The sequence below is a fragment of the Thalassophryne amazonica genome, chromosome 9 (assembly GCF_902500255.1).
Source record: "Thalassophryne amazonica chromosome 9, fThaAma1.1, whole genome shotgun sequence".
NCBI classification, from domain to species: domain Eukaryota; kingdom Metazoa; phylum Chordata; class Actinopteri; order Batrachoidiformes; family Batrachoididae; genus Thalassophryne; species Thalassophryne amazonica.
The window spans coordinates 3,380,187-3,399,735 of record NC_047111.1 but is presented as its reverse complement, the minus strand read 5'-3'; the positions used below and the strand labels follow the sequence as shown (position 1 = coordinate 3,399,735).

The 19,549-nt window shown below is 41.6% G+C and overlaps 1 protein-coding gene across 1 annotated transcript in view; it reads right to left on the bottom strand.

Moving 5' to 3' along the window:
- mks1 (MKS transition zone complex subunit 1) overlaps positions 1-19,549 on the bottom strand; it is a 189,312-nt gene that overhangs the window by 135,944 nt on the left and 33,819 nt on the right. The window contains exon 4 of the mRNA XM_034178062.1: positions 499-666. Coding sequence (XP_034033953.1) covers positions 499-666 — 168 coding nt within the window. The remainder of the gene's footprint in view (positions 1-498; positions 667-19,549) is intronic.

Sequence of the window (19,549 nt, the reverse complement as noted above, 5' to 3'; positions counted from 1 at the left end):
GCAAGGGCACTCCCTCCAAGTTCGCGATGACTCATTTGTTCCAAAAAAAAAAAAAGTTAAATAATACTGACACCTGAAGACCACAGCTTGCTGTGGGACCAGTCAGTGCTGACAACTGAAGACCACAGCCTGCTGTGGGAAGGAAGTCTAACATCACTTTCCTACACCGGCCTCTTTGCAATTTCATTTTTGAGTTTAAATGCTGATCATTATTTGATAGGGCTGGCTTGAAAATGAACAAGCAATAAAAGCGGGATATAAATGCAGTCCATTTACAATGATGGCTCACATTCACCCGCACACACACACACACACACACACACACCAATGTCAGGGTTCCACCATGCAACATGCTCAGAATTACACTGGGAGCATATTGTGCATTAGGGTCCTTGCTCAAGGGCACTTAATGAGTTATCTGTCTGATGGGGAATTCAACCAAGGATCCTCTTGTAACAAGCCTGCCTCTCTAACCGCCAGACCGTCAGTACAGCTTACCAGCTGGTGGAATGTAAGGCAGTCAGTGTAGCGGTCATGATCTGTGTAGGTGAAGATCCTGTGATTTGGACGGTGCTTGAGCCTGATGAGGGCGTTGATCTGTGTGTGGTACTGCCGGTCCAGAGGGGTCTGACACGCTGCCTCATTCTGGAACAGATCCATCTCATACTACAAAGACAGACAAGGCAGGTAGTTGAAAATCCTGAGCTTCAATCAATAAATCAATCAATCAATCAATCAATTTTATTTATATAGCGCCAAATCACAACAAACAGTTGCCCCAAGGCGCTTTATATTGTAAGGCAAGGCCATACAATAATTACGTAAAAACCCCAACGGTCAAAACGACCCCCTGTGAGCAAGCACTTGGCGACAGTGGGAAGGAAAAACTCCCTTTTAACAGGAAGAAACCTCCAGCAGAACCAGGCTCAGGGAGGGGCAGTCTTCTGCTGGGACTGGTTGGGGCTGAGGGAGAGAACCAGGAAAAAGACATGCTGTGGAGGGGAGCAGAGATCAATCACTAATGATTAAATGCAGAGTGGTGCATACAGAGCAAAAAGAGAAAGAAACACTCAGTGCATCATGGGAACCCCCCAGCAGTCTAAGTCTATAGCAGCATAACTAAGGGATGGTTCAGGGTCACCTGATCCAGCCCTAACTATAAGCTTTAGCAAAAAGGAAAGTTTTAAGCCTAATCTTAAAAGTAGAGAGGGTGTCTGTCTCCCTGATCTGAATTGGGAGCTGGTTCCACAGGAGAGGAGCCTGAAAGCTGAAGGCTCTGCCTCCCATTCTACTCTTACAAACCCTAGGAACTACAAGTAAGCCTGCAGTCTGAGAGCAAAGCGCTCTATTGGGGTGATATGGTACTATGAGGTCCCTAAGATAAGATGGGACCTGATTATTCAAAACCTTATAAGTAAGAAGAAGAATTTTAAATTCTATTCTAGAATTAACAGGAAGCCAATGAAGAGAGGCCAATATGGGTGAGATATGCTCTCTCCTTCTAGTCCCCGTTAGTACTCTAGCTGCAGCATTTTGAATTAACTGAAGGCTTTTCATGGAACTTTTAGGACAACCTGATAATAATGAATTACAATAGTCCAGCCTAGAGGAAATAAATGCATGAATTAGTTTTTCAGCATCACTCTGAGACAAGACCTTTCTAATTTTAGAGATATTGCGTAAATGCAAAAAAGCAGTCCTACATATTTGTTTAATATGCGCTTTGAATGACATATACTGTTCTATACTGTCTATTCTTCAAATAGACCATTCCTCTGCAGATGATCAGTTAGCTGTTTTACAACTACCCTTTCAAGAATTTTTGAGAGAAAAGGAAGGTTGGAGATTGGCCTATAATTAGCTAAGATAGCTGGGTCAAGTGATGGCTTTTTAAGTAATGGTTTAATTACTGCCACCTTAAAAGCCTGTGGTACATAGCCAACTAATAAAGATAGATTGATCATATTTAAGATCGAAGCATTAAATAATGGTAGGGCTTCCTTGAGCAGCCTGGTAGGAATGGGGTTTAATAGACATGTTGATGGTTTGGATGAAGTAACTAATGAAAATAACTCAGACAGAACAATCTGAGAGAAAGAGTCTAACCAAATACCGGCATCACTGAAAGCAGCCAAAGATAACGATACGTCTTTGGGATGGTTATGAGTAATTTTTTCTCTAATAGTTAAAATTTTATTAGCAAAGAAAGTCATAAAGTCATTACTAGTTAAAGTTAAAGGAATACTCGGCTCAATAGAGCTCTGACTCTTTGTCAGCCTGGCTACAGTGCTGAAAAGAAACCTGGGGTTGTTCTTATTTTGTTCAATTAGTGATGACTAGTAAGATGTCCTAGCTTTACGGAGGGCTTTTTTTTATAGAGCAACAGACTCTTTTTGTGAAGATCTTCTAAATTAGTGAGACGCCATTTCCTCTCCAACTTACGGGTTATCTGCTTTAAGCTGCGAGTTTGAGAGTTATACCACGGAGTCAGGCACTTCTGATTTAAAGCTCTCTTCTTCAGAGGAGCTACAGCATCCAAAGTTGTCTTCAATGAGGATGTAAAACTATTGACGAGATACTCTATCTCACTTACAGAGTTTAGGTAGCTACTCTGCACTGTGTTGGTATATGGCATTAGAGAACATAAAGAAGGAATCATATCCTTAAACCTAGTTACAGCGCTTTCTGAAAGACTTCTAGTGTAATGAAACTTATTCCCCACTGCTGGGTAGTCCATCAGAGTAAATGTAAATGTTATTAAGAAATGATTAGACAGAAGGGAGTTTTCAGGGAATACTGTTAAGTCTTCAATTTCCATACCATAAGTCAGTACAAGATCTAAGATATGATTAAAGTGGTGGGTGGACTCATTTACATTTTGAGCAAAGCCAATTGAGTCTAATAATAGATTAAATGCAGTGTTGAGGCTGTCATTCTCAGCATGTGTGGATGTTAAAATCGCCCACTATAATTATCTTATCTGAGCTAAGCACTAAGTCAGACAAAAGGTCTGAAAATTCACAGAGAAACTCACAGTAAAGACCAGGTGGACGATAGACAATAACAAATAAAACTGGTTTTTGGGACTTCCAATTTGGATGGACAAGACTAAGAGTCAAGCTTTCAAATGAATTAAAGCTCTGTCTGGGTTTTTGATTAATTAATAAGCTGGAATGGAAGATTGCTGCTAATCCTCCGCCTCGGCCCATGCTACGAGCATTCTGGCAGTTAGTGTGACTCGAGGGTGTTGACTCATTTAAACTAACATATTCATCCTGCTGTAACCAGGTTTCTGTAAAGCAGAATAAATCGATATGTTGATCAATTATTATATCATTTACTAACAGGGACTTAGAAGAGAGAGACCTAATGTTTAATAGACCACATTTAACTGTTTTAGTCTGTGGTGCAGTTGAAGGTGCTATATTATTTTTTCTTTTTGAATTTTTATGCTTAAATAGATTTTTTCTGGTTATTGGTGGTCTGGGAGCAGGCACCGTCTCTACGGGGATGGGGTAATGAGGGGATGGCAGGGGGAGAGAAGCTGCAGAGAGGTGTGTAAGACTACAACTCTGCTTCCTGGTCCCAACCCTGGATAGTCACGGTTTGGAGGATTTAAGAAAATTGGCCAGATTTCTAGAAATGAGAGCTGCTCCATCCAAAGTGGGATGGATGCCGTCTCTCCTAACAAGACCAGGTTTTCCCCAGAAGCTTTGCCAATTATCTATGAAGCCCACCTCATTTTTTGGACACCACTCAGACAGCCAGCAATTTAGGGAGAACATGCGGCTAAACATGTCACTCCTGGTCCGATTGGGGAGGGGCCCAGATAAAACTACAGAGTCCGACATTGTTTTTGCAAAGTTACACACTGATTCAATGTTAATTTTAGTGACCTCCGATTGGCGTAACCGGGTGTCATTACTGCCGACGTGAATTACAATCTTACCAAATTTACGCTTAGCCTTAGCCAGCAGTTTCAAATTTCCTTCAATGTCGCCTGCTCTGGCCCCCGGAAGACATTTAACTATGGTTGCTGGTGTCGCTAACTTCACATTTCTCAAAACAGAGTCGCCAATAACCAGAGTTTGATCCTCGGCGGGTGTGTCGTCGAGTGGGGAAAAACGGTTAGAAATGTGAACGGGTTGGCGGTGTACATGGGACTTCTGTTTAGGACTACGCTTCCTCCTCACAGTCACCCAGTCGGCCTGCTTTCAAGGCTGCTCGGGATCTGCCAGAGGGAAACTAACGGCGGCTAAGCTACCATGGTCCGCACCGACTACAGGGGCCTGGCTAGCTGTAGAATTTTCCAAGGTGTGGAGCCGAGTCTCCAAATCGCCCAGCCTGGCCTCCAAAGCTACGAATAAGCTACACTTATTACAACTACCATTACTGCTAAAGGAGGCCGAGGAATAACTAAACATTTCACACCCAGAGCAGAAAAGTGCAGGAGAGACAGGAGAAGCCGCCATGCTAAACCGCCTAAGAGCTAGTAGCTGCGCTAAGCTAGTGGATTCCTAAAAACACACAAAGTGAATAATGTGTAAATAATTTAGAGGTGATTCTGCAGAGGGAGTGCTTTAGTTAAGGCACGTGAAGATTACACTGTGAAACAAATCGTTATCTAGATAACTAGATCAATCTAACTGTGTAGATTAAACAGCTAACAGATACAGCAAAACACCGCTGTGCTCCGGAACAGGAAGTGATACAATACCGCAGTGAGAGCCAACCACCAGTAGAGGCAAGCAAGAGCTTCACAGTCAGTGTCCCAAAGTTAAGTGGTGGACTCTGAGCAGGCAGATTGTTCCACAATGAGAGAAAGCTCTGTGACCTGCTGACTTCTTTTCAACCTTTGGAACACACAGTAATAACTGCCTACTGAGAAAACAGAACATGGTAGGTCAGGTTTAATTAGATCAGCCAGGCAAGGAGACATTAATCCATGGAGGATTTTCTATGCAAGTAACAAAACCTTCAAATCTGAGCTCACATGGACAGGAAGCCAGTGGAGGAAGGCCAAGATTGGGGTTATATGGTCAAACAGGCTGTTACAATAATCTGGTCTAGAAGAGACAAAGGCATGGATCAATGTCTCTGTATCAGCCACAGATAGGATAGGATGGATCTTTGTAATATGACAGAGAGCAGTCTTCGTGATTTCTCTGATGTGTAGGTCAAAGGACAATGTGGGATCACAGGTCACTCCAAGGTTTTTCACTTTATCACTGTGTGGTATAACACGAGTCTAAGGTTAACATTAGCACTGACATTAGCTCAAACTGGTGTCTTGCAGGACCACTGACCATCATCTTAGTCTTATCAAGGTTTAAAAGCAAAAGGCTACAAGACAACTAGTTTTTCCATTTGAACTGGGGAGTCCTCTAAAGTCCTCATGTGTGAGATTATCTATAGTATTTAGTGCCATGTAAAGCTGAGTGTCACCAACATAGCAATGAAAAGTAATTCCAAAATCTCAATATTTGACCAAGAGGCATTATATGAAAAGAGAATAGCATAGAGCCTAGTATGCACCCCTGCTGTATGCCATATTTTACTCAAACAAGATTTGAAGTAATGTTGTTACAGAAGACACACTGAGAATTACTAGAAAAGTAAGATGTCAACCACGAGAAAATCTGGACAGTAATAGCAAAATCATTATCAAACCTATCCAATAATATAAGATGATCAACCATATCAAACACGTCACTAAGTTCTAACAATTGCAGCATTGTGGTGGTATGCGAGTCTATCACAAGCTGAAGATCATTCACCACTTCAGTAAGTGCTGTCTCTGTGGAGTGGAGCATTCTATACACAGACTGCAGCAACACAGAGTGGTCAGTATCAGCAAGACAATCCATAAGCTGCTATGAAACCACATTTTCAAGAGTTTTAGCACAAAAGGACAGATTTGATATTGGTCTGTAATTTTTCAACCCAGGCATTTACAGAGCCCGCAGACTCGGTAGGTGCATCAGAGGCAGTGAGAGCGAGGCCTCATTTTTCAACCAATGAGAATGCGTGTTGAACTGTTGTCTGTAATACCAAAATGACGGCCTCCTTCTCCGGTAAAGAAACCACTTTATGATGATTGATTTCAAAGGAATTTGGGCGTTTAACGGCAAAATATTAGTTTGTTGATTTGAAGAAATAAAAAATAATGTTCGGCCATTTCTTTCAGATGGCAAGAATTTACAAAAAGACGGAAAGCCGTCCAAAGATGGTGAATAAGCATCCATGCATTTACATAATAGTGTCTTGTGATCTTAGGTACGTTCATGTTATAGTGTCGTGTGATCTAAGGTATCGTTTGCGTTGTAGTGTCGTGTGATCTTAGGTATCGCTTGCGTTGTAGTGTCGCGTGACCGTAGGTATCGTTTACGTTATAGTGTCTTGTGATCTTAGGTATAGTTTCCTTTATAGTGTCGTGTGATTGTGGTATGTTCATGTTACAGTGTCGTGTGATTGTAGGTATTATTTACGTTATAGTGTTGTGTGATCATGGTATGTTCATGTTACAGTGTCGTGTGATTGTAGGTATTATTTACGTTATAGTGTCTTGTGATCTTAGGTATCGTTTCCATTATTCATGCATTTATTTCCTCTAGGCTGGACTATTGTAATTCATTATTATCAGGTTGTCCTAAAAGTTCCCTAAAAAGCCTTCAGTTAATTCAAAATGCTGCAGCTAGAGTACTGACGGGGACTAGAAGGAGAGAGCATATCTCACCCATATTGGCCTCTCTTCATTGGCTTCCTGTTAATTCTAGAATAGAATTTAAAATTCTTCTTCTTACTTATAAGGTTTTGAATAATCAGGTCCCATCTTATCTTAGGGACCTCATAGTACCATATCACCCCAATAGAGCGCTTCACTCTCAGACTGCAGGCTTACTTGTAGTTCCTAGGGTTTGTAAGAGTAGAATGGGAGGCAGAGCCTTCAGCTTTCAGGCTCCTCTCCTGTGGAACCAGCTCCCAATTCAGATCAGGGAGACAGACACCCTCTCTACTTTTAAGATTCAATCAATCAATCAATCAATCAATTTTTTATATAGCGCCAAATCACAACAAACAGTTGCCCCAAGGCGCTTTATATTGTAAGGCAAGGCCATACAATAATTACGTAAAAACCCCAACGGTCAAAACGACCCCCTGTGAGCAAGCACTTGGCGACAGTGGGAAGGAAAAACTCCCTTTAAACAGGAAGAAACCTCCAGCAGAACCAGGCTCAAGGAGGGGCAGTCTTCTGCTGTGACTGGTTGGGGCTGAGGGAGAGAACCAGGAAAAAGACATGCTGTGGAGGGGAGCAGAGATCAATCACTAATGATTAAATGCAGAGTGGTGCATACAGAGCAAAAAGAGAAAGAAACACGCAGTGCATCATGGGAACCCCCCAGCAGTCTAAGTCTATAGCAGCATAACTAAGGGATGGTTCAGGGTCACCTGATCCAGCCCTAACTATAAGCTTTAGCAAAAAGGAAAGTTTTAAGCCTAATCTTAAAAGCAGAGAGGGTGTCTGTCTCCCTGATCTGAATTGGGAGCTGGTTCCACAGGAGAGGAGCCTGAAAGTTGAAGGCTCTGCCTCCCATTCTACTCTTATAATCCCTAGGAACTACAAGTAAGCCTGCAGTCTGAGAGCGAAGCGCTCTATTGGGGTGATATGGTACTATGAGGTCCCTAAGATAAGATGGGACCTGATTATTCAAAACCTTATAAGTAAGAAGACGAATTTTAAATTCTATTCTAGAATTAACAGGAAGCCAATGAAGAGAGGCCAATATGGGTGAGATATGCTCTCTCCTTCTAGTCCCCGTTAGTACTTTAGCTGCAGCATTTTGAATTAACTGAAGGCTTTTCAGGGAACTTTTAGGACAACCTGATAATAATGAATTACAATAGTCCAGCCTAGAGGAAATAAATGCATGAATTAGTTTTTCAGCATCACTCTGAGACAAGACCTTTCTAATTTTAGAGATATTGCGTAAATGCAAAAAAGCAGTCCTACATATTTGTTTAATATGCGCTTTGAATGACATATCCTGATCAAAAATGACTCCAAGATTTCTCACAGTATTACTAGAGGTCAGGGTAATGCCATCCAGAGTAAGGGTCTGGTTAGACACCATGTTTCTAAGATTTGTGGGGCCAAGTACAATAACTTCAGTTTTATCTGAGTGTAAAAGCAGGAAATTAGAGGTCATCCATGTCTTTATGTCTGTAAGACAATCCTGCAGTTTAGCTAATTGGTGTGTGTCCTCTGGCTTCATGGATAGATAAAGCTGGGTATCATCTGCGTAACAATGAAAATTTAAGCAATGCCATCTAATAATACTGCCTAAGGGAAGCATGTATAAAGTGAATAAAATTGGTCCTAGCACAGAACCTTGTGGAACTCCATAATTAACCTTAGTCTGTGAAGAGGATTCCCCATTTACATGAACAAATTGTAATCTATTAGATAAATATGATTCAAACCACCGCAGCGCAGTGCCTTTAATACCTATGGCATGCTCTAATCTCTGTAATAAAATTTTATGGTCAACAGTATCAAAAGCAGCACTGAGGTCTAACAGAACAAGCACAGAGATGAGTCCACTGTCTGAGGCCACAAGAAGATCATCTGTAACCTTCACTAATGCTGTTTCTGTACTATGATGAATTCTAAAACCTGACTGAAATAGACCATTCCTCTGCAGATGATCAGTTAGCTGTTTTACAACTACCCTTTCAAGAATTTTTGAGAGAAAAGGAAGGTTGGAGATTGGTCTATAATTAGCTAAGATAGCTGGGTTAAGTGATGGCTTTTTAAATAATGGTTTAATTACTGCCACCTACTGCTACTCTGCACTGTGTTGGTATATGGCATTAGAGAACATAAAGAAGGAATCATATCCTTAAACCTAGTTACAGCGCTTTCTGAAAGACTTCTAGTGTAATGAAACTTATTCCCCACTGCTGGGTAGTCCATCAGAGTAAATGTAAATGTTATTAAGAAATGATCAGACAGAAGGGAGTTTTCAGGGAATACTGTTAAGTCTTCAATTTCCATACCATAAGTCAGAACAAGATCTAAGATATGATTAAAGTGGTGGGTGGACTCATTTACATTTTGAGCAAATCCAATTGAGTCTAATAATAGATTAAATGCAGTGTTGAGGCTGTCATTCTCAGCATCTGTGTGGATGTTAAAATCGCCCACTATAATTATCTTATCTGAGCTAAGCACTAAGTCAGACAAAAGGTCTGAAAATTCACAGAGAAACTCACAGTAAGGACCAGGTGGACGATAGATAATAACAAATAAAACTGGTTTTTGGGACTTGCAATTTGGATGGACAAGACTAAGAGTCAAGCTTTCAAATGAATTAAAGCTCTGTCTGGGTTTTTGATTAATTAATAAGCTGGAATGGAAGATTGCTGCTAATCCTCTGCCTCGGCCCGTGCTACGAGCATTCTGGCAGTTAGTGTGACTCGAGGGTGTTGACTCATTTAAACTAACATATTCATCCTGCTGTAACCAGGTTTCTGTAAGGCAGAATAAATCAATATGTTGATCAATTATTATATCATTTACTAACAGGGACTTAGAAGAGAGAGACCTAATGTTTAATAGACCACATTTAACTGTTTTAGTCTGTGGTGCAGTTGAAGGTGCTATATTATTTTTTCTTTTTGAATTTTTATGCTTAAATAGATTTTTGCTGGTTACTGGTGGTCTGGGAGCAGGCACCGTCTCTACGGGGATGGGGTAATGAGGGGATGGCAGGGGGAGAGAAGCTGCAGAGAGGTGTGTAAGACTACAACTCTGCTTCCTGGTCCCAACCCTGGATAGTCACGGTTTGGAGGATTTAAGAAAATTGGCCAGATTTCTAGAAATGAGAGCTGCTCCATCCAAAGTGGGATGGATGCCGTCTCTCCTAACAAGACCAGGTTTTCCCCAGAAGCTTTGGCAATTATCTATGAAGCCCACCTCATTTTTTGGACACCACTCAGACAGCCAGCAATTTAGGGAGAACATGCGGCTAAACATGTCACTCCCGGTCCGATTGGGGAGGGGCCCTGAGAAAACTACAGAGTCCGACATTGTTTTTGCAAAGTTACACACCGATTCAATGTTAATTTTAGTGACCTCCGACTGGCGTAACCGGGTGTCATTACTGCCGACGTGAATTACAATCTTACCAAATTTACGCTTAGCCTTAGCCAACAGTTTCAAATTTCCTTCAATGTCGCCTGCTCTGGCCCCCGGAAGACAATTGACTATGGTTGCTGGTGTCGCTAACTTCACATTTCTCAAAACAGAGTCGCCAATAACCAGAGTTTGATCCTCGGCGGGTGTGTCGCCGAGTGGGAAAAAACGGTTAGAAATGTGAACGGGCTGGCGGTGTACACGGGGCTTCTGCTTAGAACTACGCTTCCTCCTCACAGTCACCCAGTCGGCCTGCTTTCCCGGCTGCTCGGGATCTGCCAGAGGGAAACTAATGGCGGCTAAGCTACCTTGGTCCGCACCGACTACAGGGGCCTGGCTAGCTGTAGAATTTTCCACGGTGCGGAGCCGAGTCTCCAATTCGCCCAGCCTGGCCTCCAAAGCTACGAATAAGCTACACTTATTACAAGTACCATTACTGCTAAAGGAGGCAGAGGAATAACTAAACATTTCACACCCAGAGCAGAAAAGTGCAGGAGAGACAGGGGAAGCCGCCATGCTAAACCGCCTAAGAGCTAGTAGCTGCGCTAAGCTAGCGGATTCCTAAAAACACACAAAGTGAATAATGTGTAAATAATTTAGAGGTGATTCAGCAGAGGGAGTGTTTTAGTTAAGGCACGTGAAGATTACACTGGGAAACAAATCGTTATCTAGGTAACTAGATCAATCTAACCGTGCAGATTAAACAGCTAACAGATACAGCAAAACACCGCTGTGCTCCGGAACAGGAAGTGATACAATACCGCAGTGAGAGCCAACCACCAGTAGAGCAATGCAGACACAAGAAAAAAGTCTATACGAGAATAAGACTGATGTGTGCTGGAGTAGCATGAAAATGTTTTGGTTATAGTGTCTTGTGATCTTAGGTATCATTTACGTTATAGTGTCTTGTGATCTTAGGTATGTTTACGTTATAGTGTCGTGTGATCATAGTAAGTCATTTACGTTACAGTGTCTTGTGATCTTAGGCATGTTCATGTTATAGTGTCATGTGATTGTAGGTATTACTTATTTTATAGTGTCATGTGATCATAGGTATCGTTTGCGTTATAGTGTCATGTGATCATACGTATCATTTACGTTATAGTGTCGTGTGATCATAGGTATCATTTACGTTAAAGTGTTGTGTGATTTTAGGTATCATTTATGTTATAGTGTCGTGTGATCATAGGTATTGTTTCCGTTACTGTGTCGTGTGATCATAGGTATCATTTATGTTATAGTGTCATGTGATCATAGGTAGGTTCATGTTATAGTGTCGTGTGATCGTAGGTATCATTTGCGTTATAGTGTCGTGTGATCATAGGTATTGTTTACATTATATGTTGTGTGATCATAGGTATTGTTTACATTATATGTTGTTTGATCATAGGTATTGTTTCCGTTATAGTGTTGTGTGATCATAGGTATAGTTTACATTATAGTGTCGTGTGATCGTAGGTATCATTTGCGTTATAGTGTCGTGTGATCATAGGTATGTTCATGTTATAGTGTCGTGTGCTAATAGGTATGTTCATGTTATAGTGTCGTGTGATCATAGGTATGTTCATGTTATAGTGTCGTGTGATCATAGGTATGTTCATGTTATAGTGTCGTGTGATCATAGGTATCATTTACATTATAGTGTCGTGTGATCATAGGTATCATTTACGTTATAGTGTCGTGTGATTGTAGGTATCGTTTACTTTATAGTGTCTTGTGATCTTAGGTATTGCTTACGTTATAGTGTCGTGTGATCATAGGTAGGTTCATGTTATAGTGTCGTGTGATCGTAGGTATCATTTGCGTTATAGTGTCGTGTGATCATAGGTATGTTCATGTTATAGTGTCATGTGCTAATAGGTATGTTCATGTTATAGTGTCGTGTGATTATAGGTATGTTCATGTTATAGTGTCGTGTGATCATAGGTATGTTCATGTTATAGTGTCGTGTGATCATAGGTATCATTTACATTATAGTGTCTTGTGATCTTAGGTATCGTTTGCGTTATTGTGTCATGTGATCATAGGTATTGTTTACGTTATAGTGTCTTGTGATCTTAGGTATCATTTGCATTATTGTGTCGTGTGATCGTAGGTATCATTTGTGTTATAGTGTCGTGTGATCGTAGGTATCATTTGCGTTATAGTGTCGTGTGATCATAGGTATGTTCATGTTATAGTGTCGTGTGCTAATAGGTATGTTCAGGTTATAGTGTCGTGTGATGATAGGTATCATTTGCGTTATTGTGTCGTGTGATCGTAGTTATCGTTTACGTTATAGTGTCTTGTGATCTTAGGTATGTTTACGTTATAGTGTCGAGTGATCATAGGTATCATTTACGTTATAGTGTCTTCTGATCTTAGGTATGTTCATGTTATAGTGTCGTGTGATTGTAGGTATTATTTATTTTATAGTGTCGTGTGATCTTAGGTATGTTCATGTTATAGTGTTGTGTGATCATAGGTATTGTTTACATTATATGTTGTGTGATCATAGGTATTGTTTCTGTTATAGTGTTGTGTGATCATAGGTATTGTTCACGTTATAGTGTTGTGTGATCATAGCTATCATTTACGTTATAGTGTCTTGTGATCTTAGGTATGTTCATGTTATAGTGTCGTGTGATCATAGGTATTGTTCACGTTATAGTGTTGTGTGATCATAGCTATCATTTACGTTATAGTGTCTTGTGATCTTAGGTATGTTCATGTTTATGCCGTGCGGTCACATAACTCTACTGGTGGTTGGCTCTCACTGCGGTATTGTATCACTTCCTGTTCCGGAGCACAGCGGTGTTTTTCTGTATCTGTTAGCTGTTTAATCTGCGCAGTTAGATTGATCTAGTTATCTAGATTACGATTTGTTTCCCAGTGTAATCTTTACGTGCCTTAACTAAAGCACTCCTTCTGCTGAATCACCTCTAAATTATTTACACATTATTCACTTTGCATGTTTTTAGGAATCCGCTAGCTTAGCGTAGCTACTAGCTCTTAGCCGATTTAGCATGGCGGCTTCTGAAATGGCGGGGTGTGAAATGTTTAGTTATTCCTCGGCCTCCTTTAGCAGTAACGGTACTTGTAATAAGTGTAGCTTATTCGTAGCTTTGGAGGCCAGGCTGGGCGAATTGGAGACTCGGCTCCGCACCGTGGAAAATTCTACAGTTAGCCAGGCCCCTGTAGTTGGTGCGGACCAAGGTAGCTTAGCCGCCGTTAGTTCCCCCCTGGCAGATCCCGAGCAGCCGGGAAAGCAGGCTGACTGGGTGACTGTGAGGAGGAAGCGTAGCCCTAAACAGAAGCCCCGTGTACACCGCCAAACCGTTCACATCTCTAACCGTTTTTCCCCACTCGACGACACACCCGCCGAGGATCAAACTCTGGTTATTGGCGACTCTGTTTTGAGAAATGTGAAGTTAGCGACACCAGCAACCATAGTCAATTGTCTTCCGGGGGCCAGAGCAGGCGACATTGAAGGAAATTTGAAACTGCTGGCTAAAGCTAAGCGTAAATTTGGTAAGGTTGTAATTCACGTCGGCAGTAATGACACCCGGTTACGCCAATCGGAGGTCACTAAAATTAACATTAAATCGGTGTGTAACTTTGCAAAAACAATGTCGGACTCTGTAGTTTTCTCTGGGCCCCTCCCCAATCGGACCGGGAGTGACATGTTTAGCCGCATGTTCTCCTTGAATTGCTGGCTGTCTGAGTGGTGTCCAAAAAATGAGGTGGGCTTCATAGATATCTGGCAAAGCTTCTGGGGAAAACCTGGTCTTGTTAGGAGAGACGGCATCCATCCCACTTTGGATGGAGCGGCTCTCATTTCTAGAAATCTGGCCAATTTTCTTAAATCCTCCAAACCGTGACTATCCAGGGTTGGGACCAGGAAGCAGAGTTGTAGTCTTACACACCTCTCTGCAGCTTCTCTCCCCCTGCCATCCCCTCATTACCCCATCCCCGTAGAGACGGTGCCTGCTCCCAGACTATCAATAACCAGCAAAAATCTATTTAAGCATAAAAATTCAAAAAGAAAAAATAATATAGCACCTTCAACTGCACCACAGACTAAAACAGTTAAATGTGGTCTATTAAACATTAGGTCTCTCTCTTCTAAGTCCCTGTTGGTAAATGATATAATAATTGATCAACATATTGATTTATTCTGCCTAACAGAAATCTGGTTACAGCAGGATGAATTTGTTAGTTTAAATGAGTCAACACCCCCGAGTCACACTAACTGTCAGAATGCTCGTAGCACGGGACGGGGCGGAGGATTAGCAGCAATCTTCCATTCCAGCTTATTAATTAATCAAAAACCCAGACAGAGCTTTAATTCATTTGAAAGCTTGTCTCTTAGTCTTGTCCATCCAAATTGGAAGTCCCAAAAAACAGTTTTATTTGTTATTATCTATCGTCCACCTGGTCGTTACTGTGAGTTTCTCTGTGAATTTTCAGACCTTTTGTCTGACTTAGTGCTTAGCTCAGATAAGATAATTATAGTGGGCGATTTTAACATCCACACAGATGCTGAGAATGACAGCCTCAACACTGCATTTAATCTATTATTAGACTCTATTGGCTTTGCTCAAAAAGTAAATGAGTCCACCCACCACTTTAATCATATCTTAGATCTTGTTCTGACTTATGGTATGGAAATAGAAGACTTAACAGTATTCCCTGAAAACTCCCTTCTGTCTGATCATTTCTTAATAACATTTACATTTACTCTGATGGACTACCCAGCAGTAGGGAATAAGTTTCATTACACTAGAAGTCTTTCAGAAAGCGCTGTAACTAGGTTTAAGGATATGATTCCTTCTTTATGTTCTCTAATGCCATATAACAACACAGTGCAGAGTAACTACCTAAACTCTGTAAGGGAGATGGAGTATCTCGTCAATAGTTTTACATCCTCATTGAAGACAACTTTGGATGCTGTAGCTCCTCTGAAAAAGAGAGCTTTAAATCAGAAGTGTCTGACTCCGTGGTATAACTCACAAACTCGTAGCTTAAAGCAGATAACCCGTAAGTTGGACAGGAAATGGCGTCTCACTAATTTAGAAGATCTTCACTTAGCCTGGAAAAAGAGTCTGTTGCTCTATAAAAAAGCCCTCCGTAAAGCTAGGACATCTTTCTACTCATCACTAATTGAAGAAAATAAGAACAACCCCAGGTTTCTTTTCAGCACTGTAGCCAGGCTGACAAAGAGTCAGAGCTCTATTGAGCTGAGTATTCCATTAACTTTAACTAGTAATGACTTCATGACTTTCTTTGCTAACAAAATTTTAACTATTAGAGAAAAAATTACTCATAACCATCCCAAAGACGTATCGTTATCTTTGGCTGCTTTCAGTGATGCCGGTATTTGGTTAGACTCTTTCTCTCCGATTGTTCTGTCTGAGTTATTTTCATTAGTTACTTCATCCAAACCATCAACATGTTTATTAGACCCCATTCCTACCAGGCTGCTCAAGGAAGCCCTACCATTATTTAATGCTTCGATCTTAAATATGATCAATCTATCTTTGTTAGTTGGCTATGTACCACAGGCTTTTAAGGTGGCAATAATTAAACCATTACTTAAAAAGCCATCACTTGACCCAGCTATCTTAGCTAATTATAGGCCAATCTCCAACCTTCCTTTTCTCTCAAAAATTCTTGAAAGGGTAGTTGTAAAACAGCTAACTGATCATCTGCAGAGGAATGGTCTATTTGAAGAGTTTCAGACAGGTTTTAGAATTCATCATAGTACAGAAACAGCATTAGTGAAGGTTACAAATGATCTTCTTATGGCCTCGGACACTGGACTCATCTCTGTGCTTGTTCTGTTAGACCTCAGTGCTGCTTTTGATACTGTTGACCATAAAATTTTATTACAGAGATTAGAGCATGCCATAGGTATTAAAGGCACTGCGCTGCGGTGGTTTGAATCATATTTGTCTAATAGATTACAATTTGTTCATGTAAATGGGGAATCTTCTTCACAGACTAAAGTTAATTATGGAGTTCCACAAGGTTCTGTGCTAGGACCAATTTTATTCACTTTATATATGCTTCCCTTAGGCAGTATTATTAGACGGTATTGCTTTAATTTTTCATTGTTACGCAGATGATACCCAGCTTTATCTATCCATGAAGCCAGAGGACACACACCAATTAGCTAAACTGCAGGATTGTCTTACAGACATAAAGACATGGATGACCTCTAATTTCCTGCTTTTAAACTCAGATAAAACTGAAGTTATTGTACTTGGCCCCACAAATCTTAGAAACATGGTGTCTAACCAGATCCTTACTCTGGATGGCATTACCCTGACCTCTAGTAATACTGTGAGAAATCTTGGAGTCATTTTTGATCAGGATATGTCATTCAAAGCGCATATTAAACAAATATGTAGGACTGCTTTTTTGCATTTACGCAATATCTCTAAAATTAGAAAGGTCTTGTCTCAGAGTGATGCTGAAAAACTAATTCATGCATTTATTTCCTCTAGGCTGGACTATTGTAATTCATTATTATCAGGTTGTCCTAAAAGTTCCCTAAAAAGCCTTCAGTTAATTCAAAATGCTGCAGCTAGAGTACTGACGGGGACTGGAAGGAGAGAGCATATCTCACCCATATTGGCCTCTCTTCATTGGCTTCCTGTTAATTCTAGAATAGAATTTAAAATTCTTCTTCTTACTTATAAGGTTTTGAATAATCAGGTCCCATCTTATCTTAGGGACCTCGTAGTACCATATCACCCCAATAGAGCGCTTCGCTCTCAGACTGCAGGCTTACTTGTAGTTCCTAGGGTTTGTAAGAGTAGAATGGGAGGCAGAGCCTTCAGCTTTCAGGCTCCTCTCCTGTGGAACCAGCTCCCAATTCAGATCAGGGAGACAGACACCCTCTCTACTTTTAAGATTAGGCTTAAAACTTTCCTTTTTGCTAAAGCTTATAGTTAGGGCTGGATCAGGTGACCCTGAACCATCCCTTAGTTATGCTGCTATAGACGTAGACTGCTGGGGGGTTCCCATGATGCACTGTTTCTTTCTCTTTTTGCTCTGTATGCACCACTCTGCATTTAATCATTAGTGATCGATCTCTGCTCCCCTCCACAGCATGTCTTTTTCCTGGTTCTCTCCCTCAGCCCCAACCAGTCCCAGCAGAAGACTGCCCCTCCCTGAGCCTGGTTCTGCTGGAGGTTTCTTCCTGTTAAAAGGGAGTTTTTCCTTCCCACTGTAGCCAAGTGCTTGCTCACAGGGGGTCGTTTTGACCGTTGGGGTTTTACATAATTATTGTATGGCCTTGCCTTACAATATAAAGCGCCTTGGGGCAACTGTTTGTTGTGATTTGGCGCTATATAAAAAAAATTGATTGATTGATTGATGTTATAGTGTCGTGTGATCATAGGTATTGTTTCCCTTATAGTGTTGTGTGATCATTGCAGTGATCATTGTATGATCATTGGCTCCCGGATTGCATCATCCACTCAGCGCTTGGGTTACAACACGACCTGGACTGTGGTTCCCTGGTTCCACCGCTGTGCGGGCCCTGGCTCCATTCTGCAAGGCTGCCTACTCATCTTCCCCCTGCATACACATTCCTTGTAAATAAACCAGTGTTCTGACTCACTCATTCTCATTTCTGCTCCCAGCATTTGGGTTCTCCGTTCCACTCCAGTCCAAACCGTAACAGGAGTTTCTGGCCAAGTCATGGGCAGACCAGATGCAGCAGGCGCTAACCAGTCAGGGGCGAGTACCTCTGTAAACTCCAGCATGCCGTGGATTCCATCGCAGATCACGTGAGCTCTCTAACCGCTCTTAAACACTCCGACACTCGGCTCACAGATCTCTCTACACAACTCACTCAGCTGTCTTTCACACACACCCATACCTCCCTTTGCTCTGGCTCAGTTAATCACAGCTTCATTTCCCACTGCGGCAGCCACAGCAGCTTTCAAACCGTTTATACACTCAACAAAAATATAAATGCAACACTTTTGGTTTTGCTCCCATTTTGTATGAGATGAACTCAAAGATCTAAAACTTTTTCCACATACACAATATCACCATTTCCCTCAAATATTGTTCACAAACCAGTCGAAATCTGTGATAGTGAGCACTTCTCCTTTGCTGAGATAATCCATCCCACCTCACAGGTGTGCCATATCAAGATGCTGATTAGACACCATGATTAGTGCACAGGTGTGCCTTAGACTGCCCACAATAAAAGGCCACTATGAAAGATGCAGTTTTATCACACAGCACAATGCCACAGATGTCGCAAGATTTGAGGGAGCGTGCAGTTGGCATGCTGACAGCAGGAATGTCAACCAGAGCTGTTGCTCGTGTATTGAATGTTCATTTCTCTACCATAAGCCGTCTCCAAGGGCGTTTCAGAGAATCTGGCAGTACATACAACCAGCCTCACAACCGCAGACCACGTGTAACCACACCAGCCCAGGACCTCCACATCCAGCATGTTCACCTCCAAGATCGTCTGAGACCAGCCACTCAGACAGCTGCTGAAACAATCGGTTTGCATAACCAAAGAATTTCTGCACAAACTGTCAGAAACTGTCTCAGGGAAGCTCATCTGCATGCTCGTCGTCCTCATCGGGGTCTCGACCTGACTCCAGTTCGTCGTCGTAATCGATTTGAGTGGGCAAATGCTCACATTCGCTGCCGTTTGGCACGTTGGAGAGGTGTTCTCTTCACGGATGATGCGAAGGAGATGTGTTGCACTGCATGAGGCAAATGGTGGTCACACCAGATACTGACTGGTATCCCCCCCCAATAAAACAAAACTGCACCTTTCAGAGTGGCCTTTTATTGTGGGCAGTCTAAGGCACACCTGTGCCCTAATCATGGTGTCTAATCAGCATCTTGATATGGCACACCTGTGAGGTGGGATGGATTATCTCAGCAAAGGAGAAGTGCTCACTATCACAGATTTCGACTGGTTTGTGAACAATATTTGAGGGAAATGGTGATATTGTGTATGTGGAAAAAGTTTTAGATCTTTGAGTTCATCTCATACAAAATGGGAGCAAAACCAAAAGTGTTGCGTTTATATTTTTGTTGAGTATATGTCATCCAGAACCATTCTCCGGTTGTGTAGACACTTGCACCTCATTTTTGATGCAGTGTTCTTTTGTTTTCAGCCAGCGTTCCAGTCATTACAGCTCTGACTAAAGTAAAATTGCGTATACTGTCAATTTGCTCTGGGGGGAAGCTGGGTCCTGGGCTACTGCCCTCTGGAGCAACGATTCTCCTCTTCTCCACTCCTTCTCCTCCTTTTCCAAAGACTTCCGTCTAATTTTTGACCATCCCACAGAAATATTCCATCTATCAGCGTCTATTAACCCTGAAAAAGGA